This window comes from Megascapheus bottae, chromosome 22 (genome assembly GCF_031878675.1).
Source record: "Megascapheus bottae isolate mThoBot1 chromosome 22, mThoBot2.hap1, whole genome shotgun sequence".
In the NCBI taxonomy this organism is placed as follows: domain Eukaryota; kingdom Metazoa; phylum Chordata; class Mammalia; order Rodentia; family Geomyidae; genus Megascapheus; species Megascapheus bottae.
The window spans coordinates 45,685-73,123 of record NC_143530.1 but is presented as its reverse complement, the minus strand read 5'-3'; the positions used below and the strand labels follow the sequence as shown (position 1 = coordinate 73,123).

The window sequence follows — 27,439 nt, the reverse complement described above, 5'->3', positions numbered from 1 at the left end:
AGAGCTAGGAGTCCATAGCTTTGACAACATAGATTTAGTATCAAGTAATGAAAATCTGCAAAATAGTTTATTAAATTAAGCATCACTTTAGCTCTTTTTTCATTCAAAATTTAGTTTAATTTTTTTCCTCATTTTTTTATTGTAATTAATAGAAGGGTTACATTATATTCACCAGATAGAGGGTGCATTACTTCACATACATTGATACCCTTTCTCGTATCTTGGTCCCCATTTCCCTTCCCCCACCCCCGCTCATCTTGTTTTCCTCCCTTCCCTATCTGATTTCAAATAACCAAATACACATATATCCAATATATCAGATAGCAAGGTGAAATACTTTAACAATATGAGATAACCAAGGGACAGCAAAAGAGATGAGAGATAACATAATACCTTAAGGACCAATAATTACTCGTTATATGGCTTTTGTTTCTATATCCTGGAGGACCTTTCATTTAGCATCATACTATATGGTCTTATGTATCTAGGTTTTGTTCTATTGTAACTCTCTGCTAGGAGAGATGAAGGTTTCTACTGATTATGACAAATGAGGGAAATCATTGAGCCTATGTTCATTGGAGTCTGGCTTACTTCACTTAATATGATTTTTTTCTAAGTCTTTCCATTTCCTTATAAATGGGGTGATGTTCTTTCTGACAGCAGCATAGAATTCCATTGTGTATAAATACCACATCTTGTTGATTGGGGCATCTGGGTTGGTTCTATATCTTTGCTATGGTAAATAGTGCAGCAATGAACATTGCTGTGCTAGTGGATTTAGTATGTCCTTGTTTCTGGACAATTGGGTAAATGCCAAGAAGTGGAATTGCTGGGTCATAGGGGAGCTCTATGTTTAGTCTTTTGAGGAACTGCCATACTGCTTTCTGTAGTGGTTGAATGAGTTTGCACTCCCACCAACAGTGTAGTCATGATCCCTCCTGGCCACATCCCCTCCAGCATCTGTTGTTACTAGATTTCTTGGTCATGGCCATTCTAATTGGAGTGAGGGGAATCTTAGAGTTGTTTTGATTTTCATTTCTTTTACAGCCAGAGATGTCGAGCATTTCTTCAGGTGTCTATAGGCCATTCTTATTTCTTCTTCAGAGATTACTCTCTTTAAGTCTTTGGCCCATCTTTTAATGGTATGGTTGTTTCTTTGGAGATTAGTTTTGGAGTGATAAAATTTTTTTAGCTGTTGATATATTTTAGATATGAGGCCTTTGGTCATTGTATGGTTAATGAAGATCTTTTCCCACTCTGTAGGCTTTCTAGTTAATTGCTAGCTATGTCCTTTGCCATACAGAAGTCATTTTATCTCTAAATAACTTTTTTTTTTTTTTTTTTTTTTGGCCAGTCCTGGGCTTGAGCTCAGGGCCTGAGCACTGTCCTTGGACTTTCTCAAGGCTAGAGCTCTACCACTTGAGCCTCAGCACCACTTCCGGCTTTTTTCTATGTATGTGGTACCGAGGAATCGAACCCGGGTCTTCATGCATGCTAGGCAAGCACTTTAACCACTAGGCCAAACTCCCAGCCCTCTAAATAATTTTTTTTAAATATATTTTTTATTGTAATTAATAGAAGGGTTACATGATATTTGCCAGATAAATGGTGCCTTAATTCCCACACAATGATACCCTTTCACATGTCATGGTCCCCATTTCCCTTCCCCCTCCCCCACCCCTCATCTTGTTTTCCCCCGTTCCCTATCCAATTTCAGATAACCAAATACAAATATATCCGATATATCAGGTAACAAAGTGAGATAGTGTAACAATATGAGATAACCAAGGGACAGTAGAAGTGATGAGAGATAACATAGTACCTTAAGAACAACAATCATTAATTATATGGCTATGTTTACATCATATTTTAAATGACAAGTTTAACAAACAATTGTTCAAGGAGGGAAATCTCTAATTATATTCTCTGGGACTTAGTCTTTAGAACTTAATCAAAATTTCTCAATAACTTTTAACAATGGAGTATACATTAGTTTAGTCTGTATTTTAGGATTTTTTGTATATAACTTAGAGGAAATCTAAAAGGCAAATGTGTATATGTATATGTGCATGAGACAAAGGACATCTTTTTTTTTTTTTTTTTTTTTTTGGCCAGTACTGGGGCTAGAAGTCAGGACCTGAGCAGTCTCCTTGGGCTTTCTCAAGGAGCTCTACCACTTGAGCCACAGTACTACTACTGGCTTTTTTTTTTTTTTTTTTCTTCTAGTCCGGGGGCTTGGACCCAGTGCCTGAGCACTATCCTTGGGCTTTCTCAAGGCTAGATAGAGCTCTATTGCTTGAGCCACAGCACCATTTCTCGCTTTTTCTATGTATGTGGTACCAAGGAATAGAACCCAGGTCTTCATGCATGCTAGGCAAGCACTCATCATTATCACTAGGCCAAATTCCTGGCCCCAACTTTTGGCTTTTTTTGAGTATGCCAAGGAATCAAACTGAGCTCTTCGTGCATGCTAGGCCAGCACTGTACCACTAGGCCAAACTTCCATCCCTGAAGGACACCTTTGGTGAGTTAAACTAAATTAAAAGAATACAATAGCTGGGTACCAGTGGCTCATGCTATAATCCCTAACTACTTAAGAGGTGAAGTAGTTCATAGCCAGCCGGGACACTAAAGTCCAGAAAGATACTGTGGCTCAGGTGGTAGAGTGATATTCTTGAACTGAAGAGATCAGGGACAGCACCCAGGCCCAGAGTTCATTCACGCCCCATGACTGACACCCCCCCCCCAAAAAAAAAATGAGGGGTTCGGGAATTTGTCCAAGTGGTAGAGTACTTGCCTAGTATGCACGAAATCCCAGGTTTGATTCGTTGGTACCACGTACATAGAAAGCAAACAAACAAACAGAAGTGGCTCACGTGGTAAAGCTCTAGCCTTAAGACAGTGCTCAGGCCCTGAGTTCAAAGCCAGAACTGGCAAAAAAAAAAAAAATGTACATGAACTTACCTTTTGAGATCAGCAGTCATTACAAATAGATGACTCTAGGTAACAATATTAATTAATTGCAACCCTCTAGCAGAAAAGTTTTCACATAAGTGATATAAATTTGGGTAAGAACAATTACTCCAGTACAGACTTTTCTTTTTGGGTAGGTCATGGGGCTTTAACTTGGCCTGGGCACTGTCCCTGAGCTCTTCAGCTCAAGGCTACTGCCCTACCCTTGAGCCAAGCCCCATTTCCCACTTTTTAGAGGTTAATTGGAGATATGAGTCTCTGGTCCTTTTGTTCCCAGGCTGGCTTTGAACCAATACTGAATCTCTCAACATGTACAACTATGAACATAGCAATTTTGTAGTTAATCCTAGACATGATAAACTGGGCTAGGGGGAGGACCTTTAAATGGGTCCCTCAGCAGCAGATACTAAGCAACTACATCGTATTAGATATTTTCTTGATGTATACTAATAACTGCATAAGAAAAATCGACATTGCATAGTATGCCATTGTGGATCAGATACTTGAGTTTTTCTTTAGAATTAAGATTTATTTCCTTTAGATTACTTTTTGCTTGGAATTTGTTCTTTGGTTTGATCCTTTCATTCAAGCCCTTTAGAATTGAAATACGTTCATTATAAAAACGCATTGTTGGGGCCGGGAGTTTGGCCTAGTGGTTAAAGTGCTTGCCTAGCATGCACGAAGATCCGGGTTCGATTCTTTGGTACCACATACATAGAAAAAAGCCAGAAATGGTGCTGAGGCTCAAGTGGTAGAGTTCTAGCCTTGAGAAAGTCCAAGGACAGTGCTCAGGCCCTAAGCTCAAGCCCAGGACTGGCAAAAAAAAAAAACAAAAAAAAAAAAACAAAAAAAAAAAAACGCATTGTTAGGGGCTGGGAGTTTTTCCTAGTGGTAGAGTGCTTGCCTAGCATGCACGAAGACCCGGGTTCGATTCCTCGGTACCACATATATAGCAAAAAGCCAGAAGTAGAGCTGTGGCTCAAGTGATAGAGCCCTATCCTTGAGAAAATCCAGAGACAGTGCTCAGGCCCTGAGCTCATGCCCAGGACTGGCAAAAAAAAAAAAAAGGCATTGTTAGATAAAGATCTTTTGGGCTGTATATTCCTATAATGTATTGGTTATTATGACAGAATATATCCATATATGGTCTTAAATGTTTGGATTGATTGGGCTGGGAGTGTAGCTTAGTGGTAGAGTATTCATCTAGCATGCATAAAGCCCTAGATTCGATTCCTTGGTACCACATACTCAGAAAAAGCCAGAAGTGGCGCTGTGGCTTAAGTAGCAGAGCAGTAGCCTTAAGCAAAAAATGTCTAAGGACAGTGCCCAGGCCGTGAGTTCAAGCCCCAGGACTGGGGAAAAAAAAGATTTGGATTGGCATATAATGGCATCTAGACAGTCTTATTTTAACTTCACACTTTTCATCATTGTGCTGATTTTTTGTAAAATGTATGTTTTGTGTTATTTAATCTCTATTTAACAGGTAATATATATAGCAGTCCCTCCCCTTTTTGTTAAAGTACTTGTCTCTTTCATGTTTTAAAATCTTTTTAGATATTATTTAAAAAAGTACTAAAAGGAGAAGTGACCCCTGATCATCTTATACGTATGAGTCCAGAAGAACTTGCTTCTAAAGAGTTAGCTGCTTGGAGAAGAAGAGAAAACAGACATGTAAGACTATCTATAAATGTGTATTTCATTACCAAAAAATGTACATTTTTTAGTCATGTAAGAAAACTTATGCAGGAGAAAAATCAGTATATAGTGCATGCTTGGTGCTTGTAGCTCACACTTTTAATCCTAACTATTCAGGAGGCTGAGATCTGAGGCTCTCAGTTCAGAGCAAGCCCAGGCAGGAAAGCTTCAATTAAACACTAGAAAACTGGAAGTGTTGTTGTGGCTTAACCTCGTAGAGTGCTAGCGTTGAACAAGACAGGTCAGGGACAACACCAAGGCTCTTGAGTTCAAGCCTCTAATCAATAGAAACAAACAGAAATACAGAATATACAGTAATATAGACTATATGGAAGCCAGGAATGTGGCCTAGTGGTAGAGTCTTGTCTAGCATGTATGAAGATCTGGGTGCGATTTCCCATTACCACATACATAGAAAAAGCAAGAAATGGTGCTGTGGTTTAAGTGGTAGAGCCATAGCGTTGATGAAGCTCAAGGACAGTCCCTAGGCCCTGAGTTTAAACTCCAGGACTAGCAGGAAGAAGAAAAAAAAATAGACTGTTCTTCTGTTTCATTCCTGCCCTCTGTCATCTTTTTCTTCCCCTCCCCCCCCTTTTTTTTGCCAGTCCTGGTGCTTGTACTCAGGGCCTGACCTTGGGCTTTCTCAAGGCTAAAGCTCTATCACTTGAGCCACAGCACCACTTCTGGCTTTTTCTATGTATATCTTACCCAGGAATCAAACCCTAGTCTTCATGCATGCTAGGCAAGCACTTAACCACTGGGCCAAACCCCCAGCCCCCTTCTTCCCTTCCCCTTTTTCCTTCCCTTCCCCTTCCTCATTTTTGTTTTCCTTCCTGCAATGTTAAATAGTTGACCAGGTTTGTACTGTTATTTGTGGACTGAAGTGACTCTCCTGCCTCAGCTTTTCTACTGTCTGAGACTAATAATGTATTCCACCATGCCCAATTTTCTCTGTTTCTTGTATAATACTGTTTTACACAGGTACAGTGGCTCATGCCTCTAATACAGATCTACTTGGCAGGCTGAGATGTATGGAAAGGATTGTGGTTTGAGGATGGCCCTATAAAAATTTAAGGAGACTAAATCCTAACTACATATGTACTTTTCATAAACATAATCTGAGAGAATTATAAATATTGATCTGTTTTTCTTGTGCGAAAGTAGGACTTGAACTCAGGACCTTGTACTTTATCAATCGAGCCATGCCACTTTCAAAATTGGTAATTTGTAGGGCCAAATGAATTGTCCAAAAGAAAGAGAAAACATTGTATGTTTTTATAGTCCCTGACTTAAAAGTTTCGAATAGAAATGGCTCTGAAAATTAAGATTTTTCCCAAGTAACTAATTTGTTGGTAAAAGCTGACTTTTTGCCATATTTACATATGTGTATTTACATTAGTACTATAGTTTTGTGTGTTGGCTCACATTTAATGGGAGCAGAATATGGTAAGTGCAACATACTTCTTTTTAAAAAGGAAAAAGTCTGGCTGGGCAGGGTGGCTCATGCCTGTAATCCTAGCTACTCAGGAAGCTGAGATCTGAGGATCACAGTTCAAAACCAGTGTGGGCACTAAAGCCCCTGGATTCTTACCTCCAATTAATCACCAGAAAAGGGAGAGGCACTGTGGCTTAAGGGGTAGGGTGGTACTCTTGAGCTGAAGAGTTCAGAGATAATGTCCAGCCCAGAATTCAAATTCCATGACCAACCAAATAAAAAATATCGTTTCAATTAAAGATTGTTAATTTGACATGCTTTTAAAGAATTTGACATGCTGGGAATTTGGCCTATTGGTAGGGTGCTTGCCTAGAATGCATGAAGACCTGGGTTTGAGTCCTAGTACCACATGCATGCATAGAAAAAGCCCGAAGTGGTACTGTGGCTCAAGTGGTAGAGCTCTGGCCTTGAGAAAGCCCAAGGACAGTGCTCAGGCTCTGAGCTCAAGCCCAGGACTGGCAAAAAAACACCCCCCCCCCAAACACACACACACACACACACACACACACACACACACACACACACACACACACACACGATTAAACAAGAGCTAGGAGTGTGGTTAGTGGTAGAGTGCCTTCCTAGTATGCACTCTGAGAAATAGGCATGCAGCCTGTTGTTTTGTTTTTGTTTTTGACAGTCCTGGGCTTTTCTCTTCTGGCTTTTCTCTATGTATGTGGTGTCAAGAAATTGAATCCGGGTCTTTGTGCATGCTAGGCAAGCACTCTACTGCTCGGCCAAACTCCTGGCCCCACAACAATAAATTTGTTTTTTGTTTTTTGGTTTTGTTTTATGGGTCATGGGGTTTGAACTAGGCCTAGGTGCTGTATGAGCTCTTCAGCTTAAGCTACCTGTGGGCCTGGTTGTTGTCCCATCCATCCCTGAGCTCTTCCCTCAAGGCCACCACCCTACCCTTAAGCCAAGCCCTACCTTCTAGAGTTTATTCGGAGATAAGAGTCTCAGGAGGTCCTTTGTGGGACTGGCTTTGAACCTTGATCCTCAGATCTCAGCCTCCTGAATAGCTAGGATTACAGGCATGAGCCACCGTGCCCACCTGGCTTAACAATAAAATTTTTATTTGGAAATAAATATTTGAAATTAGTTTCCTTTTAAATATTTTCCTGTTAGACCATAGAGATGATTGAGAAAGAACAGAGAGAAGTGGAAAGACGGCCAATCACAAAAATTACTCATAAAGGTGAGATAGAAATTGAGAGTGATGCTCCAATGAAAGAACAAGAAGCAGCCATGGACATTCAGGTAAGGCAATAGATAATGCCTTATTTTTACAACCGAAAATATTAAAATTCAGAAAAGGTTTATCTAATGCTCTTAACCTAAAAAGAAAAAATTAAATGTATTTATTCTTACACAACCTACTTACTTGGCTTAATGGCTTCTTTTCTTTTTTCTTAAGGGATTGTGTGAATTATCTACATTATAGGCTTCTGTTAAATTCGTTATAATGTAGATTTCTGAGGTTGTTTCTAAGCCTTAATATTTAGGCATAGAATTTTTTAAATTAAAATTATTTATGTATTTATTTTATTATGGTGTATAGTGAGGTTACAGTTACATTCACTAGATAGTAGGTGTATTACTTCTCACACACTGATACCCCTTCTCATGTTTTGTCCCCATTTCCCTCCCCCCACAAAAAATTTTATTAACACAGTTTTATTCACATGTCATGTTCTACAAATAAGTATTCAAGAAAAGAATCCATATATAATCACTGGCACATAAATTTAAGAATATAATTAAAAATTATGCTGAGTCTTTGTATGTCATAGATACATATCAATCTATGTATCAATATATTTCTGTTCCTTTGATCTTGGCTTATCTCACTCAACATGATCTGCTCTAGTTCTATCCACTTCCCAGCAAATAAGGTATAGAAATTTATAGGTGAATTTAGGAGAATAATTTGAGAGCTACTGTAGCTTTCTTATTTTCAAATAACAATGACAAAATAATTTAAAATTATTAAAAACTTTGAAGAGTGAGGAAATTTGAGTATTTAGGGCCGTGAATGTGGCCTAGTGGTAGAGTACTTGTCTAGCATGCATGAAGACCTGGGTTCGATTCCTTGGTACCACATACACCAAAAAAGTGGTACTGTGGACAGTACCCAGGCCCTGAGTTCTAGGCCCAGGACTGCCCCCACCCAAAAAAAACATATATTTATATGCATGTGTAATTTATCAGTGTAATGTTTTATCACAGTATTAGTGTATAATTTCATTGCCTTAATTAGGCTAAGGAGTTTACCATCTAAAACTAATTTTTATTCTTTTATATTAGGAATCCTCTGGTAGTAAGACATTGGAGAAACCAGAAGGATCTGAAAAACAGAAAGAAGAGACTGATTCCATGTCTAAAGATACTACTAGTCAACACAGACAACATCTTTTTGATCTTAACTGCAAAATTTGCATAGGTTAGAAATTTTGCTTTCTAAAATGTAGTACTCATTGTTAAAAGACGATGCTTCTATACTAGAATTTGTGATTTTAATTTTTTTCTCAGTTTCAGTGATGGTGGTATATACTTTCTTTGAGCAATAGCCAATTTCTGTATGACTTTTTCATATTGAAGTATAGTTTGGTCTGTGGTATATAGCATATTCTCTACAATTGGTTATATTATATGCGATTAGAGTAAAATGACAAGAATTTAAACTTTAGAATGAATATCAGAAATTTTATTTACTAAGTGAAGTAGCAAGATTTCATATTTTATAGCAAAATAAATCAGAAATAATAATAATAATGTATTTTTTTTTTTGGCCAGTCCTGGGGCTTGAACTCAGGGCCTGGGCACAGTCCCTGGACTTCTTTTTCTCAAGGCTAGCATTCTACCACTTGAGCCACAGCACCACATCTGCCTTTTTCTGTTTACATGTTACTGAAGAATTAAACCCAGGGTTTCATGCATGCTAGGCAAGTGCTCTACCATTACGCCACATTCCCAGCCCTAGAAATTATTTATTTAAGACTGTTTTTTAAATTTTTTTTTTAATTTAAATTTTTCTTTTCCTGGTAGTGTAGTTTGAACACAGGGACTGTGAGCACCCTATCACTTTGAGCCACGGGGCCACTTGTGGTTTTCTGATGGTTAATTGGAGAAAATAATCTCATGGACTTTTATGCCTATGCTGGAACTGCGATCCTCAGATCTCAGTCTTCTGAATAGCTAAGATTACAGACATGAACCACCAATGCCCAGCAAAGGCTTAAATTTTTTTTTTTTGAAAGCAGAGGGTTTTTTTATTAAAGAATTTATTAACATTGATTTTTATATCATATTTCAAATGACGTGTTTAACAAACAGATATTCAAGAAGGGAATCTATATAATCACTGGCACTTAGATTTTAGAACATAATCAAAATTAGGCTGAGGGTTTATATGTCACAGATACATATTAGTAGTTAAAAACATTATGTCTATAGAGTCATAAGTTCTTATGTGTATGTAATTGTGTTTATATTTCTAGTACCATGTCCATAGCATTGGGTATGTAACTTTTGAGTCCTCACTCTTGTACTTTTTGGATCTAATAGCCACATATTAAGGATACCATGCGCCTTTTGTTCCTTTGGTCTTGACTTGTCTCACTCAATATGATTCGCTCTAGATTCATCCACTTCCCTGCAAATGCCATTATTTTATCTTGTCTGTTGACTATGTAGAATTCCATTGTATATATACCACATTTTCTGTATCCATTCATCTGCAGTAGGACATCTGGATTGTTTGCATCACCTGGCTGTTCTGAATAGTGCAGAGATAAACATAGCTGAACAGGTGTCCTTATCATATCTTGGGTTATAGTGTTCAGGATAGATGCCCAGAAGTGGTATGGTGGGATCATAGGGAAGGTCAATTTTCAGTTCTTTAAGAAACCGCCACACTGCTTTCCAGAGTGGTTGAACTAGCTTACAATCCCACCAGCAATGCAGTAGGGTTCCTTTTTCTCCACAACCCCTCCAGCAACTGTCATTGTCTGAGTTCAAAATCTTGGCCATTCTTGTTGGGGTAAGGTGGTATCTTAGGGTTGTTTTTATTTGCATTTCCTTTATGACCATAGATGATGAACATTGTCTCATATGCTTTTCTGCTATTTTAATCTCTTCTTTTGATACATCTCTTTTTAGTTCCCTTTCCCATTTAGTGAATGGTTTGTTGGGCTTGGGGGGAATTAGTTTCTTGAGTTCCCTGTAGATACTGGATATTAAGCATTTGTCAGATGTATTATTGGTAAATATCTTTTCCCATTTTGTTGGCTGTCTCTCTACTTTTGTGGCTATGCTTTTATCTGTGCAGAAATTTTTTTTATTTTTAGGTATCCTATTTATCGAGTTTCTCTCCAATCTGTTGTGACCCTGGGATTCTGTTCAGGAAAGATTGCCTGTGCCTATGAGTTCCAGTGCAAAGACTTAATTTTTAAGAGTAGTTATGTTCAAATCAAAGCTAAGGAAAAGGCACAAAGAAAGCTTCCTGTAGATTTCCTTTCTATGTAGATATTATCTCTTCCTGTTTCAGTGTCCTTTACCAGACTGGTATAGTTGCTACAGTTTTTTAGAGTACATTGGCACATCTCAATCACCCAAAGTTCATGGTTTACATTAAGATTCTTTTTTGATGTCATATAAGCTAGATTTGAAGTGTAAATTGTAGACTGACATAAATCTATCATCATAGTATCTCACAGAGTATATATTAACTGCTCTAGAAATCCCTCAGCCTACCACCGGTCATCAGATCCCAGCAGTCTCTGACCTTTATAGACTTCATAGATTTCGCCTCTTTCATAATATAAATAAATGCAATCATATAGAATGTAACACTTTCTGACTGGCTTCTTTTATTAAGTAAGAGAACACAAATTTGAAGGTTCCTTATGGCTGTTTTTTGTTGCTGCTGCTGCTGTTTAAATTTTTGTGCTGCTTCCAGGATTTGAATTTATGGCCTACTGCTGTCCTTGAGCTTCTTTCGTTAAAGGCTAATTTTCTGCCTTTGAGCTGCAGCTCTACTTATAGCTTTTCTGAAGAATCTCTCACACTTTCCTACCCATGCAAACTTTAAACCATAGTCTTCAACTTAGCCTCCTGAGTGGCTAGGATTGTAAGCTTGAGCCATCAGTGCATGGTTCTTTATTTTTATGTCTGTCTTTTTTTTTTTGTCAGTCCTAGGGCTTGAACTCAGGATCTGAGCACTATCCTTGGGCTTTTTTCTCAAGGCAAGAACTTTACCACTTGAGCCACAGCACCACTTCTGGCTTTTTCTATGCATGTGGTACTGAGGAATCCAACCCAGCTCTTCATGTATACTAGGCAAGCACTCTACCACTGGGCCAAACTCCGGGCCCAAAGTTTTTTGGAGATAAAGAGTCTCACAGATTTTCCTTAGATCTCACTTCCCGAGTGGTTAGCTAGGATTACAGTCAAGAGCCAGCAGTACCCAAGCCATGTTTAGTTAGGGTTTTGTTGTCGTCGTCGTTGTTGTTGTTGTTGTTTTATTTTTGCCAGTCCTGGGTTTGAGCTCAGAGCTTGAGCCTGAGCCCTGTCCTTGGACTTTCTCAAGGCTAGATAGAGCTCTACCACTTGAGCCTCAGCACCACTTCCAGCTTTTTTCTATGTATGTGGTACCGAGGAATCAAACCTGGGTCTTTGGGCATGCTAGGCAGGCACTCTACCACTAGGCCAAACTCCTACCCCTCATGTTTATTTAAGAATCTACAAATTTCCTTCCAGAGTTGTTGTGCTAACTTACATTGCAACCAATGGTGTAGTAAGGTTCCTTTTCCCCCCATTTCTTCACCAACATTTGTTGTTAGGATATTTCTTAAATACTACTGGATGAGCTATTTTCATATCTGTAAGAGATTACACCATGAAATATCATATATTTGACATGAAACCATATGTTTTACATGAAATCACTCATTTTAGTCATGGTATATTTTATATTTAGGAGGTAATATTAATACCACATTTAAAGGGATAATACAGTACAAATAGAATTCTGTACAGTGTGCTATGAATTGCATTTCAGATGAGCTTAGTTCTCTACATGCAAGAGGATTGACAGTGGGGGGATTGACACTTAAGTATACATGTAATAAAACTCATTATTATGAGAAAATATAATAGATATTACTCAGGGAAGGATGGTTATTGAATCAAGGAAATGAAACAGCTTTTGAAAGTAAAAGCAGACTAAGTTATAAAAGTTTAAGACAGCAACAATGACTTATGTTGGTGTCTTCTGGCTGTAGGTCGAATGGCTCCCCCGGTAGATGATCTTTCTCCAAAAAAAGTGAAAATTGTTGTTGGAGTAGCCCGTAAACATTCAGACAATGAAGCTGAAAGCCTAGCAGATGCATTATCTTCAACTTCAAATATTTTGGCTGCTGAATTCTTTGAAGAGGAGAAACAAGATTCTCCAAAATCAACGTTTTCTCCTGCTCCACGGTACTTTTCATGCAGTTAAAGTTTCTATAACAGTCATCATAGATTTTTGCCAAATTGTACATGGGAGTCTTCAAAAAACAGAAAAGTGATATATTTCTTAGGAAAATTTGAGAAATTTTCATACATTCTAATTGAGATAAAAGAATAAGACCCGGGAATTTAATTTTTTTTTTCTAAGATACAGGTATGACTTAAAATAGTTCAGTTATACTCCTCCCAAGAAGTTGGGGATAGTTTATTTTTTAAAAATTTGCTTGTATGCTGTCCTTCTTGACATGTTAAAATAGCAGTAACTGATAATAAGTTCAAGGTGGATAATTTTCATGGAAACTTTAGGGTGATAACTTTTAATGTTATTTTCTAGTCCAGAGATGCCTGGAACTGTTGAAGTTGAGTCTACCTTCCTGGCTCGCTTGAACTTCATCTGGAAAGGCTTTATCAACATGCCTTCTGTGGCAAAGTTTGTTACCAAAGCTTACCCAGTGTCTGGCTCCCCTGAATACTTAACAGAGGTACTTTCAACTTCACTGCCCTTCTGTGCTTAGGTTGTCCAGAGTATTCCAGAAAGCAATAGGCAAACATCAGTGCACAGTTAATAATAATAAAACATTCGTTAATAATGGTCTTCAAACAGCTTAATTAATGAGATTAGACATTCACAAACACATTTGAGAATTGTAGAAAACTAGAATTGAAAGCTTTAGACTGCCTCTTAGATGAACTTTACTATGTCAGAGAAATAAAAACCAGATTGTGTCTATGTGGATATCTAAAGTTGGTCTTTAATACAGAGTTTTATAAAAATTAGACATAATTGAGCCAGGTGCTAGAGGCTCATGCCTGTAAGGGTAGCTACTCAGGAGGCTTGGTTATGAGGATCTGGGCTCAAAGACAGCTGGGCAGACAAAGCCAAGAGATTCTTACCTCTAGTAACCAACAAAAAGCTGGAACTTGAGATAGGACTTGACTGGCAGAGGGAAAAAGCTGAGTGAGAGCTCAGGGGCCAAACTTAATGAGAAGCACCCTCCCCTCCCAAAACCAAACAAACATTGCTGGGCATACTTACCACTTTCAGTGTTAGCTCATCATGAATATTTGTCATGTTAGACCAATGTTCTAATTCTCTCACTATTTATGATTTATGACTATAGAACTTACCTATTTTGGTAAATAGGCTATATATATATATATATATATATATATATATATATATGGAGTTGGAGCTTTATGAGTCTCATGATATTAGTTGTTACAATGCTACTCTTGGTTGTTTTATTTCCTTTATTTTTTTTGTGGGACTAGGTCTGGGGCTTGAACTTGGGGCCTATGCACCATCCCTTAGGTAAGACTTACACTCTACCACTTTAACTGTAACTTGCTTCAGGCTTTTTGCTGTTTAATTGTTGGTAAGAATCTTATGAATTTTCCTGCCTGGGCTGTCTTCAAACTTCATCTGGAAAGGTTATCCAAGATCAGATGTCAGCCTAATTAGTAGGTGAAATTACAAGCATGACCCACTGGTTGTGTGTCTCTTTAGTTGTCTTTTATACCTTAGGGAATAGGAAGAAATTAAATAGTATATATGGAATGAAAAACAGTACCAACAAAACATTGGAACTTAACAAGTAAGTATAACTTGAAGTATATTTTTTTGTGTGTGTTGCAAAAGGAAACGGCATCAATATATATCTGTACACGCACAGATATTATGTTTATACGTGACATTTACAATCTTTGTGATAAAATCTTTGTGACTAAAAGGAAAATTTTTTATTTTTTTTTTTTGCCAATCCTGTGCTTGGGCTCAGGGCCTGAGCACTGTCCTTGGGTTTTCTCAAGGCTAGAGCTCTACCACTTGAGCCATGGCACCACTTCTGGTTTTTTTCTATATATATGGTACTGAGCAATCGAACACATGTCTTCGTGCATGCTAGGCAAGCACTCTACCACCATGCCAAATTCCTGGCCCCAGGAAAACTTATTTTTCCATTTTTTTTCAGTATTTATAAATGTCTAACTCATATACCTGTTCTTTGTAAGCTAATATCTTCTTTGGATGAAACTGAAATTAAATTTAATACATTATTGCTTATCAGATGTTGATTAGTTAACCAATGTGGCTGTGAAAAGAAGCAATGTGAATGTTAAATTTATATGTAAAGTTACACTTAGTATGTGCTTACTTTCTAGAACTCCACTTTTTCTAATTATTTATAATTTTGGGATTAAAATCCCAAATAAGATACCTAAAACAAAAATAAACTTCAGTTAATATCAACAATTAGGCCAGGAGTTTGGCCTAGTGATAGAATGTGTGCATTCTAGCACAAAGACCTGGGTTTGATTCCTCCGTACCACATACATAGAAAAACTGGAGGTGGTGCTGTAGCTCAACTGGTAGAGCGCTAGCCTTGAGGAAAAAGCCCGAGGACAGTGCTCAGGCCCCTAGTTCAAGCCCCAGAACTGGCAAAAAAAAAAGGGGGGGGAGGGCGGTGCCGGGAGTTTAGCCTAGTGGTACAGTGCTTGCCTGGCATGCACGAAGACCCGGGTTCGATTTCTCTGTACCACATAAATAGAAAAAAGCAGCAACTGTACCCTCTACGCAAGTACACTGTCAAGGCCGGAGCGGCGCCACAACAATAAAATGAAAACCTGAAAAAAAAAGCTGCAAGTTGTGCTGCAGCTCAAGTGGTAGAGTCCTAGCCTTGAGAATAGCCAAGGACAGTGCTCAGGCCCTGAGCTTAAGCCCAGGACAGGCAAAAAAATAAAACAAAACAAACCCCAGTACAAAAAGAGAAAAAAAAATTTCCAGTATCAACCCATTACACTTTTAAGTTTTTTAATTCTTTCTTGGAAACAGAGGATTTAAATGTTTAAAAATAATCTTATCGTGTTGGGAATTTCACCTAGTGTTTGGTGCTAGCCTAGAATACATGATGACCAGGGTTCGGTTGCTTGGTACCACATGCATAGAAAAAGTGGAAGTGGGGACGGGAGTTTGGCCTAGTGGTAGAGTGCTTGACTAGCATGGATGAAGACCCAGGTTCAATTCCTCGGTACCACATACATAGAGAAAAGCCAGAAGTGGTGCTGAGGCTCAAGTGGTAGAGTTCTGGCCTTGAGAAAGCCCAAGGACAGTGCTCAGGCCCTGAGCTGAAGCCCAGCCTGGCAAAAAAAAAAGGGGGTTTGGTGGTGCTGTGGCTCAAGTGGTAGAGCTCTAGCCTGGAGAAAAAAGCCCAAGGACAGTGTTCAGGCCCTGAGTTGAAGCCCCAGTACTGGCTAAAATAAATAACTGAAAACAATTTTATATACCATGTTGTTTTTCGAAAAGATGTATCTTTAAAAAATAGTTTTGTGTGTGCCTGGCACTGGTGGCTCATGCCTCTAATCTTAGTTGTTCAAGAATCTGAGATTTCAGGATCATGGTTCAAAGCCAGCACAGACAGGAAAGTTCTGGAGACCTAGAGATTCTTATCTGTCTAATCACACACACACACACAAAAAAAAGCCAGATGTAGATGTATCTCTAGTGGTAGTGGGACAACGCCCAGGCTCCAGGACCAGCTCACAAACACAAAAATAAACAGTCTTGAATTATTATAGTGTTACCTTCATTCAAAAATATACTGTGATTAAATGTGATACTTGATGATTAAATAATAGCCAAAACGGGATGGAGTGTATTTATTATTTATTTATTTATTTATTTATTTATTTATTTATTTATTTATTGCCAGTCCGGGGCACGGATTCAGGGCCTGAGCACTGTCCTTAGGTTCTTTTTATCAAGGCTAGAACTCTACCACTTGAACCTCAGCACCATTTCTGGCTTTTTTCTGTGTATGTGGTACCGAGGAATCGAACCCGGGTCTTTGTGCATGCTAGGCAAGCACTCTACCACTACGCTACACTCCTGGCCCTGTATAAATGTTTTTGAAATGCATTTGCTCACTCTGGACTGCTAGTGGTGTAGCTTCCCATTATTGTGCCTGTCTATTCTGTACACACTGGTCTGACATACAAATATTTTTTAGTAACAGTATCTTACATATTCATTAGGAGTTATTTGAGACAAAGCCTAATTGCTGTCTTTCTGTATGTAATATGTTTCTTCATGGGTTTTTTGCTTCATGCATGCTAATAAGCACATACTCTACAACTGAATTGTGTTTAGTCCTATTTACTTTTTTTTTTTTTTTTTTTTTCGGTCATGGGTCTTGGACTCCAGGCCTGCCCCTGAGCTCTTCAGCTCAAGGCTACCACCATACCCCTTGAGCCACAACGCCACTTCCAGTTTTCTGGTGGTTAATTGGAGATGACAGTCTCATAGTCTTTAGTGTGTGGGATGACTTTGAACCTCGACCTCAGATCTCAATCTCTTGAATAGCATTACAGGTGTGAGCCACCGTGCCTGGCTCTATTTACTTATTTTTCTTACCATTTTGAGTTTATCTTACAGTTTAATTTATATGAATTTCATTGAAGATAATCTATGCATATTGATGACTTTATTGTTTTTTTAATTAACTACAGGATCTGCCAGACAGTATCCAAGTAGGTGGGAGGATATCACCTCAGACAGTTTGGGATTATGTGGAAAAAATAAAAGCATCTGGAACCAAGGTGAGGAAAATTTGTTTCACAGTATAGCATGGGAAAATGTTCACAAGAAAAACACTTAGCAGTTTTTGACAGAGTTGCAAAAGTTATCTGAAGTAAGGCTGTTTGCTAAGGCTGGGAACTTCCAACATCCCCTTTTATTTTCTCCCCTCTGCTATGCGTTAGACTAAGTACTGGAATTCACCATGTAAATCAACTTTGTTTCAGTTATAGACATTTGTTTCTGTCACTGCACAATTAGTTTTTGCAATAAAAAACCCTGAAATGCAATGGCTCTGACAATACAGCTGTTGTTCTTTTTTTATTTTCTTTTTTCATTGTAATTAATAGAAATGTTACAGTTATATTCGCCAGATAGAACTTGCATTACTTCACATACATTGATACCCTTTCTCATGTTTTTGTTCCCATTTCCCTCACTCACCCCTTCTCCCTTATCTTGTTTTCCCCTCTTCCCTTTCCTATTTCAAATAAATAAACATATATACAATATACCAAATATCAAGGTAAGATACTGTAACAATATGAGAATATCCAAGGGACAACAGAAGAAATGAGAAATAACATAGTACATTGAGAACAACAATCACACATTATATGTCCTTGTTTCCATATCCTAGAGGTCCTTTCATTTAGCCTCATCCTATATGGCCTTTTGTATCTTCGTTTTGAACTATTGTAATCCCCTGCTAGGAGAGTCCAAGGTTTGTACTAATTATTACAAATGAGGGAAACAATTGAGCCTATGTTCCTTTGGGTCTGGCTTACTTCACTTAATATGATTTTTTCCAAGTCTTTCCATTTTCTTACAAATAGAGCAATGTTGTTCTTTCTGATGGCAGCATAGAATTCCATTGTGTATAAATACCACATCTTGAATACAGCTGTTTTTCTGTTTCTGGTGGGTTATTGTCTACTGATTCACTCTGAGCCGTACAGGATCATTTAGGAATCAGACTTGTTCTTTTTTTTTTTCCTTTTTTCTTGCCAGTCCTGAGGCTTGAACTCAGGGCCTGAGTACTGATCTTGAACACTTTTTGTTCAAGGTTAGCACTCTGCCACCTGAGCCATAGCGCCACTTTCCCCTTTTTCTGTTTATGTTGGTACGGAGGAATCAAACCCAGGGCTTTGTGCATGCTACACAAGCACTGTATCATTAGGATAGGCTCCCAGCCCCCAGACTTGTTCTTAATTGAGATTTTATTACTTCCTCGAGTGTTAATTTCATCAGGAAATCATAGCCAAAGCTGATTTAGAAACAAGATTATCATACTTCTATTTGTCTGTGTATTATGTCCATTCCATCTGCAGTTTTACTTCCTAAGGTTGCAGTAACTTGTGACATAAAAATATTAAATGAGAAAGGGCTAGAGGCATATCTTAAATGTTAAGAGTGTTTGCCTAGGGCCGGGAGTTTGGCTTAGTGGTAGAGTGCTTGCCTAGCATGCATGAAGACCTGGGTTCAATTCCTCGGTACCACATACATAGAAAAAAGTCAGAAGTGGTGCAGCTCAAATGGTAGAGCTCTAGCCTTGAGAAAGTCCAAGGACAGTGCTCAGGCCCTGAGCTCAAGCCCAGGACTGGAAAAAAAAAAAGAGTGTTTGCCTAGCAAAGTAGAAGGTCCTGAGCTCAAATCCTAGCACTGCAGATGGATGGATGGACGGACGGACAGATGGATGTACAGATGGATGGACAACAGACTGCCAATAATTCTTTTTTTTTTTTCTTTAATTGGTCATAGGGCTTGAACTCTGGGCTTGGGCATTGTCCCTGAGCTCTTCAGCTGAAGGGACTGAGCTCTTCAGCCTTTAGTGCCTGGGCTGCCTTTGCACCAGGATCCTCAGATTTCAGCCTCCTGAGAGGTGTGAGCCACCCTGCTCAGCAAGAAGGCAGAAACTTGAGACTTATCTCTAATTAACCACTAGAAAACAGGAAGTGGTACTGTGGCTCAAGGGGTAGGGTGGTAGCTTTGAGTTGAAAAGCTTAGGGACAGTGTAGTACCCAGGCCCAGAGTTCAAGCCCCACAACCAACTAAAACAAAGAAGAGTCTCAATCCTCAGATCTCAGCCTTCTGAGTAGCTAAGATTACATACATGAGCCACCGCGCCTGGCCCCAATATTCTTAAGTTTAAGCTTCTGTGTCATTCTAAGTAACATAATGAAAGTTAATATATCCTTCCTTGGCCACCAGTGTTAATAGTAATCTCTGTCCATTGTATCTAGTTCTTTTGCTATGTATCCTGCCTACCTATTAGTTGCTTAACATTCCTTTTTTTTTTTTTTTTTTGCCAGTCAGTCCTGGAGCTTGAACTCAGAGCCTGGGTACTTGTCTGCTGGAGCCAGCCGGCAGCAAATTGGGATTCCTGAAAAAGGGGGCAGGGACTAGGAAAAAATAGAAGAGAGACAAACAGAGGGGTCCGGAAGGGCTACAGCCCAAATCAGCAGCCACAGCTTAAGAAGACTGTAGCCCAGTTTATTTCAAGTTCTGAGCTTAAATACACTTCTTTAAACTGCCAAGGGTTACATTCATACAAACAGGATCAAGTCTCAAATAGGTTAAATGAGAAGCTATCAATTCCCAAATAGGTTAAATGAGAAGCTATCAAGTCCCAAACAGGTTAAATAAGAAGCTATCAAGTCCCAAACAGGTTAAATAAGAAGCTATCAAGTCCCACACAGGTTAAATGAGAAGCTATTGACACAGCCCAAAATCATAAGAGCTACTACTTTCTTGTGTACACAATTGTTTGGGTCCAAGGTCACTGACCCCACAGTTGTCCCCAACTCTTGTCCCTGAGGTTTTTTTTGCTCAAGGCTAGCACTCTACCACTGGAACCACAGTGCCACTTCTGGCTTATCCTGTTTATGTAGTACTGAAGAATCGAGCCTAGGGCTTCATGCATGCTAGACAAGTACTCTACCGCTAAGCCACACTCCCAGCCCCATAGGGTAGTTTCTGCAGCTTTACAATTCCACTGGGAGGGAGTCTTAGAATATAACCCTCACAGAGAAGGGAGGATATATGTGGGTTGTTGGTGATTATTACTAGTTTACAGTATTCTAAGAACATGGGCTATTCTTTGATAGATAAAACATTGGAAATCAAAATGTATTCTACATGGGCCGGGAGCGTAGCCTAGTATAGAGTGCTTGCCTATCATGCATGAAGGCCCGGATTCAATTCCTCAGTACCACGTACATAGAAAAAACTGGAAGTGGTGCTGTGGTTCAAGCGGTAGAGCTCTATCCTTGTGAAAGCCCAAGGACAGTGCTCAGGCCCTGAGTTGAAGACCCAGGACTGGCAAAACAAAAAAAAAAAAAATGTAGTCTACATATAATAAATTTGGGTTTTCAGTATCATCTCTACCACTATTAGGTTGCATCACCTTGAACAAATTTTTCAGTTACCTTGGAACACTTTGGAAAGCCTTTTGAAATACTCATCACTATACCAACAAATATCTTTTCAAAAGTTTCTTTTTTCCTTTCCTTTTCTTTTTCTTTTTTTGCCAGTCCTGGGCTCTACCACTTGAGCCACAGCACCACTTTTGGCTTTTTTCTATATGTGTGGTACTGAGGAATCGAACCCTGGTCTTCGTGCATACTAGGCAAGCACTCTACCACTAGGCCAAACTCCCAGACTTTTTTTTTTTTTTTTTTTCCATGGGGCTTGAACTCTGGGCCTGGGCACTGTCCCTGAGCTCTTCAACTCAAGGCCAGTGCCCTACCCCTAGGTCTGGGTGTTGACCCTAAGCCCTTTAGCTCAAGGCTTCCACCCTACCCCCTTGAGCCATAAGACCAGTTCTGTTTTTTTCTAGTGGTTAATTGGAGATAAGAATGTCAGGGACTTTAGTGCCTTGGCTGGCTTTGAACCGAGATCCTCAAATGTCAGCCTCCTGAGCAGGTAGGATTAAAGCTATGAGCCACCAGGGCTGGCCGGCAGAAGTTTCTTGTATTTAAGTTGTTACACTGTGTTATTTGGGAACAGTTATAAAACTGAACAGATTACTAATAATTAAGAAATAGTATTTAAAAGCAAGCTAATTTTCAGGTTATTATTTTAAACAACTCTTGATTATTTCCCTGAATAGGAAATTTGTGTGGTTCGCTTCACACCAGTAACAGAAGAAGATCAAATTTCATATACTTTGCTGTTTGCATACTTCAGTAGTAGAAAACGCTATGGAGTAGCTGCTAACAACATGAAGCAAGTTAAAGATATGTACCTTATTCCCTTGGGTGCTGCAGATAAAATTCCACATCCTCTTGTGCCTTTTGATGGACCTGGTAGGTATTAGTTTCAGTAGTAGGATAAAATTCACCTAAGAGAGGCTACTCATTAGGCCTCTGTAGATGTCTAAATTGTGCTAGAAACGCATTTAATAGCTTGAGATTCACTCTTTTATGTTGTGATTCAAAGCAACCTGTTTTTATTTCATACAGGGCTTGAACTACACAGACCTAATCTGTTGTTGGGTCTCATTATTCGTCAGAAGCTGAAACGGCCGCACAGTGCCAATGCTGGCACTAGTCATACTGTTGAGGCTCCTGAAAGCATACCAGTAGTCTTGCCACCTGACAAAAAAAGCAAAATAGAAGCTTTTACAGATGAAGTACCAGAGGAAGAAAATGACTTTTTCAATTCCTTTACTACTGTTTTACACAAGCAGAGAAACAAACATCATCAGATTCTTCAGGAAGATCTTCAAACAGCAATTGAACCTGTAATGGAAGTCACTAAACAGGAACCACCAAAGCCTCTAAGATTCCTTCCTGGGGTATTAATTGGCTGGGAAAATCAACCTTCAACTTTAGAGTTAGCAAATAAACCTCTTCCTGTAGATGATATTCTTCAAAGTCTTTTGGGTACCACTGGTTATGAGCAGTCTCAGCCAGTGACTGAGCAAAATACTCTTAATGAAATTCCATTTATAACTGAGCAAACCAGCGTAGTCTTACCGAGTCTATCAGCAGAAAAAATGGACAGTGTAGAAGAAATTGATGGTGAAGCCAAGGATGCAAAAGTTAAAGTGGACAGCCTTATAGAATCTGCAAGTCACTCAGGAGGAAAAGAAGAAACATCATCAGTGGGACCACCTACCATTTCTCCAGGGCCTTTGGCCAGCCTTAGTCTCAGAGGTAAACCACAAGATGTTTCCACAGAAGCATTCTTAACAAATTTATCAGTTCTATCACAACAAGAGGAAAATGTGGAGTGTAAAGACAAAATTTTTAAAAGACAACTGCTCCAAGACCAAGAGAACAATTTGCAAGACAATCTGACTTCAAGTAGTTCTCCTTGCGTGTCTAATGTAGGAAGAGGAGCCGTAGAAGGTACTGCAAATAGCAGTGAAAACCTTGTTGCGAATGCAGCACGATCCCCACAGTTTATCAACCTAAAAAGAGACCCTAGGCAAGCAGCTGGACGAGGTCAGCAGACACCTGCTTCAGAAAGTAAAGATGGAGACAGTTGCCGGAATGGAGAGAAGCACACCTTGTCTAGTCTTTCATACAACAAAGAGCCCTTGCTGGAGCAAATCAGTGTAGAGGAAAAGCTACCTGTTGTAGAGAAAAACGCCTCTGTTCAACAGAATGATAATTCGAAAGTTACACAAAGGTCATCAGCAGTAGAAAACTTAGATTCTTCTCACAAAGAGCAAGCAGAGCCTTTGAAGGAGGATGTTTTAACACAAAATATTGAAACTGTACACCCATTTAGAAGAGGATCCCCTGCAGCAGCATCTCATTTTGAGATTGGAAATCCATGTCAGCCAGAATTTCCTTCTAAAAGCATCAACTTCACTTCCAGAAGTACCAGTCCCAGGACAAGTGCTAACTTCCCACCCATCAGGCTGCAGCAGCCTGGCCTTCAGCACCTCAAGTCTAGCTCTTCTGGGTTTCCATTTACAGGACCTCCTAATTTTCCTCCACAAAACATGTTTGGATTTCCGCCACACTTACCACCTCCATTGCTTTCCCCTCCATGCTTTGGCTTTACCCAAAATCCAGTGGTTCCCTGGCCACCTGTGGTTCATCTCCCAGGCCAGCCCCAGCGAATGATGGGTCCCCTTCCCCAAGCATCAAGGTATATGGGTCCACAAAATTTTTACCAGGCTAAAGACATTCGGAGACCAGAAAGGCGCCATAGTGATCCTTGGGGTAGGCAAGATCAACAACTGGATAGAGCATTTAATAGGGGTAAAGGGGACCGCCAGAGATTTTATAGTGATTCACACCACTTGAAGAGAGAGAGACATGAAAAGGAATGGGAGCCAGAACTGGAAAGGCACAGGCGCCGAGACAGAAGCCAAGACAAGGACAGGGATAGAAAAGGCAGGGAAGAAGGGCACAAAGACAAAGAGAGGGCACGGTTATCTCATGGTGATAAAGGAATAACCAGCAGAGATGGTAGGAATATAGATAAGAAACCTGACAAGCCTAAAAGTGAAGACCATGAAAAGGACAAAGAGCGAGAAAAAAGTAAGCACAGAGAAGGAGAGAAGGACAGGGATAGATACCACAAAGACAGGGACCATGCTGACAGAGGAAAGAGCAAAAGGTGAAGTGTGCAGGCTGCACCAAGAGCACCTTTCTGTAACTGTCATTTGTTGTATCTTTTTGACATTGCCTGCTATGAGTGTGCCATCTTTTAAATTTTTACTGTTGGTAGTTTTCAGAATAATAAATGCTATGTGTTGGCGCAGAGTGCCCTGTACAGTGTTCATCATCCCTTCATACCAATATCCCTAGTTATAGGAATTTAATATTTTTAAAAAGTTTTACATGGCTGTATATTCAAAGATTTGTTTTATTAATATGCAATAAAGACTTAGAATTTTAGTTTTATCCCTTTATTGGTAAATATGGCTAATTGTGGAATATATTTACTGCTTTCAGTGAATGTGCTTTCTATGATGACCAATTTGAGAGTAAACACGTGCTCTGTATATTTCTTTCAACCTTCACTGTTCTTAAACTTTAGAGGAACAAAAGGCTAAGCAGCTTCATAATCATACTATTCATTTAGTTGGGCAATTGTTGAGAATCAGAAGCCCATGTTCAATGCTTTAATCTGTATTCATTGAAGGCATTTACTACTATATACTACAGCTTTGTGATAGGCCATTATTTTCTTTTTCTTCTTTGTTCTTCAGAAACTTGAATTCTTAAGCTTGTACATGATCTTGTGTTTTGCTATCCTTTTTACTGTATAATGTAAATATTTTAAGGGATATTTTGATTCTAAATATGATAAAAGAATTTCTCACTTATATTGTGTGTGAGTCTTTGAAATTCAGTAGTAAAATAATTTCTTCTTTAATTACCTTTAGACATAATTCTTACACAGCCAAGAACATAGACATAACTATTACAAGCATTGGATGAGGGACAAATAATTTTTGTTGTTGTTGTTGTTGTTGTTGTTGTTGTTATTGTTGTTATTTTTTTTGCCAAGCCTGAACTCAGGGTCTGGGCACTGTCCTTGGACACTTTTTGCTCAAGGCTAGTGCTCTGCCACTTGAGTCACAGTGCCACTTCTGGCTTTTTTCTGAGTTTGTGGTACTGGGGAATTGAACCCAGGGCTTCGTGCATGCTAGGCAAGCACTCTACCACTAAGCTACACTCCCAGACCTCTCCCCCCCTGCTTTTTTTTTTTTTTTTTTTTTTTTAATTATAAGCTGAGCTATGTCATGGGGCTTGAACTTTGGGCCTGGGCACTGCCCCTGAGCTGTTCAGCTCAAGGCTAGCACTCTACCCCTTGAGCCACAGTGCCACTTCTGGTTTTTCTGGTGGTTAATTGGAGATGAGTCTCACAGATATTTGTGCCCAGGCTGGCCTTGAACTGCGATCCTCAGATCTCAGCCTCCTGAGTAGCCAGGATTACAGGTGTGAGCCACTGGCACTTGGCAGTCATATACTTCTGAAGTGGCTGGAATTTAGAATTGCCAATGAAAAACCTGAAAAGTTGTATAAAAATCAAAGGTTGTTGGGCTGGGAGTTCTCTATCCTTGAGAAAGCCCAAGGACAGTGCTCAGACCCTGAGCTCAAGCCCAGGACTGGCCAAAAAAAAAAAAAAAATTCAAAGGTTGTTATATTAACACTAGTTGTAAGTTCACAAGTATTTAAGTGAGATGTATAACCTGTGTGTGTGTGCCCTCGCACTATATAGTGGACCCTGACTTGCTTGTAGGGCAAGTGTAAAGCTGAATATGTTGGTTTGAGAAAGCACTTGGAGATTCCTGTTAATGTAATCCAAATGTATTTATGCCCTAAAATCCACACTGTGCTAATGGTCCTAATTTAAGCAGTAGTTACAAACTGATAGCACTATCATTATAGACCAAAAAGAGCAAGCAAGGAAAATCATAGTGCTTTTTTACCTATTGATATTAGTGAAGAAAAATGCAAGTATTTCCTCCAAATTAAGATTGTTTTCCTAACACTCCCCCCTCCCCAGTTGGGTGCTGGTCCTGAGCTCTGTCCACTCCCCCCCCCCCCCCCCCCCCCCCCCCCGTTTTGCTCAATGCTAGTGCTCTGAGCTACAGCTACACATCCAACTTTTTGGTATTTAATTGGAGATAAGAGTCTCATAAACTTTCCTGCTCTGCCTGGCTTTAACTGTGATCATCAGATCTTAGCCACTTCAGTAGCAAAGGTTACAGAAATGAGCAGTGCTCTGGCCCTCAAACATTTATTATTGGTGTCAATTAGTTGTATGAGACTCCTTTCATTTTGAACTGTGTACATACGGATACAACGTATCTTGATCAAACTGTCACTTTCCTTCATTCCAAGTTTTGTAAAGCAATATTAGCAAGATTCATTGTTTCATTTTTCTTAAAGGCTCTAAAAAAGATTTTGAAACCGATTTGTTACTTTTGCTATTTTTGGTGAAATGTCAAAATTAAAGATTTTCTTCTAAATTGTAACAATTACACTTCCCACATATCTTCTGTAATTTATCCCTAGGAAGGTTCTGAAAGTGAAGATTTATTTGTATTTAAAATCTATTTAACTTTAGTCTTGTTCATTGTAGATTAACATGTTAAATCTTCAAACAAACCATAAGGTGAGTTAGTCATCTTTCGCATAGCTGTGAAGAAACTCATGATTTTACAAATTTGAAATGTTTTCAGTTTTCTTACATTAAGTGTAGTTTTAAAAAAATGTGCTTTTACTGACTTCTCTTCAGAGAGTACTCTAGCAGGAGATTTCTAAAGTGTGAGTAAGAAACTTTTGAGTAATTGAATGGATGGCTTAAGTCTGGTCTTGATCTCTTCTTTGTACCAGTTGTTATGCCTACTCTTAAATCTCATAGCATCTTGATACCAATTTCTTTTCTTTTCTTTTTTTTTTTTTTGTCAGTTGTGGGGCTTGAACTCTGGGCCTGGGTATGGTCCCTGAGCTCATCAGCTCAAGGTTACTGTCCTACCCCAGGGCCTGGGCGTTGTCCCTGAGTTCTTCAGCTCTCGGCTACCACCCTACCCTTGACCCACAGTACCATTTCAGTTTTTTTTTCTTTCTTTTTTTTTTTTTTTTTTTTTTTTTTTGGCAATCCGGGGCTTGAGATCAAAGCCTGAGCACTATCCATGACTTTCTCAAGGCTTTCTCTACCACTTGAGCCTCACCACCACTTCTGGCTTTTTTCTATGTATGTGGTACTGAGGAATTGAACCCCGGTCTTCGTGCATGCTAGGCAAGCACTCTACCACTAGGCCAAACTCCCAGCCCCATTTCAGTTTTTTTTTTTTAGTGATTAATTGGAGATAAGAATCTCACATGGACTTTAGTGCCTGGCCTGGCTTTGAACTGTTATCCTCAGATCTCCCCCTCATAGGCAAGCCACCACCCGCCGGCTTTTAATTTCTATGTTTGCTTATTTTGTGAACTGAACACAAAGGCTACCCCTAAGCTGCATTACCACCCAGAATTGTGTCTTTTTAATTTTATTTATGTACTTATTGCTAGTTCTAGGCCTTGAACTCAGGGCCTGAGCACTATCCTTGTACTTTCTCAAGGCTAGAGCTTTACCACTTGAGTTACAGCACTACTTGTAGCTTTTTCCTATGTATGTGTTACTGAGGAATCAAACCCTGGGTTTCATGCATGCTAGGAAAACACTGTACCAGCAGGCCAAACTCCTGGCCCCAGAATTGTGTCTTTTAACATCTGGTT

At 39.2% G+C, this 27,439-nt stretch overlaps 1 protein-coding gene across 11 annotated transcripts in view; it reads left to right on the top strand.

The window, feature by feature from the left end:
- The window catches only part of Phf3 (PHD finger protein 3), a 78,500-nt gene extending 53,966 nt beyond the window's left edge, over positions 1 to 24,534 (top strand). For all 11 annotated transcript variants that reach the window (XM_090355437.1, XM_090355436.1, XM_090355432.1 and 8 more), the window contains 8 exons: positions 4,528 to 4,644; positions 7,292 to 7,423; positions 8,471 to 8,606; positions 12,448 to 12,643; positions 13,008 to 13,155; positions 17,177 to 17,266; positions 21,355 to 21,550; positions 21,707 to 24,534. In XM_090355437.1, coding sequence (XP_090211563.1) covers positions 4,528 to 4,644; positions 7,292 to 7,423; positions 8,471 to 8,606; positions 12,448 to 12,643; positions 13,008 to 13,155; positions 17,177 to 17,266; positions 21,355 to 21,550; positions 21,707 to 23,826 — 3,135 coding nt within the window. In that variant the 3' untranslated portion in view covers positions 23,827 to 24,534. The remainder of the gene's footprint in view (positions 1 to 4,527; positions 4,645 to 7,291; positions 7,424 to 8,470; positions 8,607 to 12,447; positions 12,644 to 13,007; positions 13,156 to 17,176; positions 17,267 to 21,354; positions 21,551 to 21,706) is intronic.
- Positions 24,535 to 27,439: the final 2,905 nt, after the last annotated feature.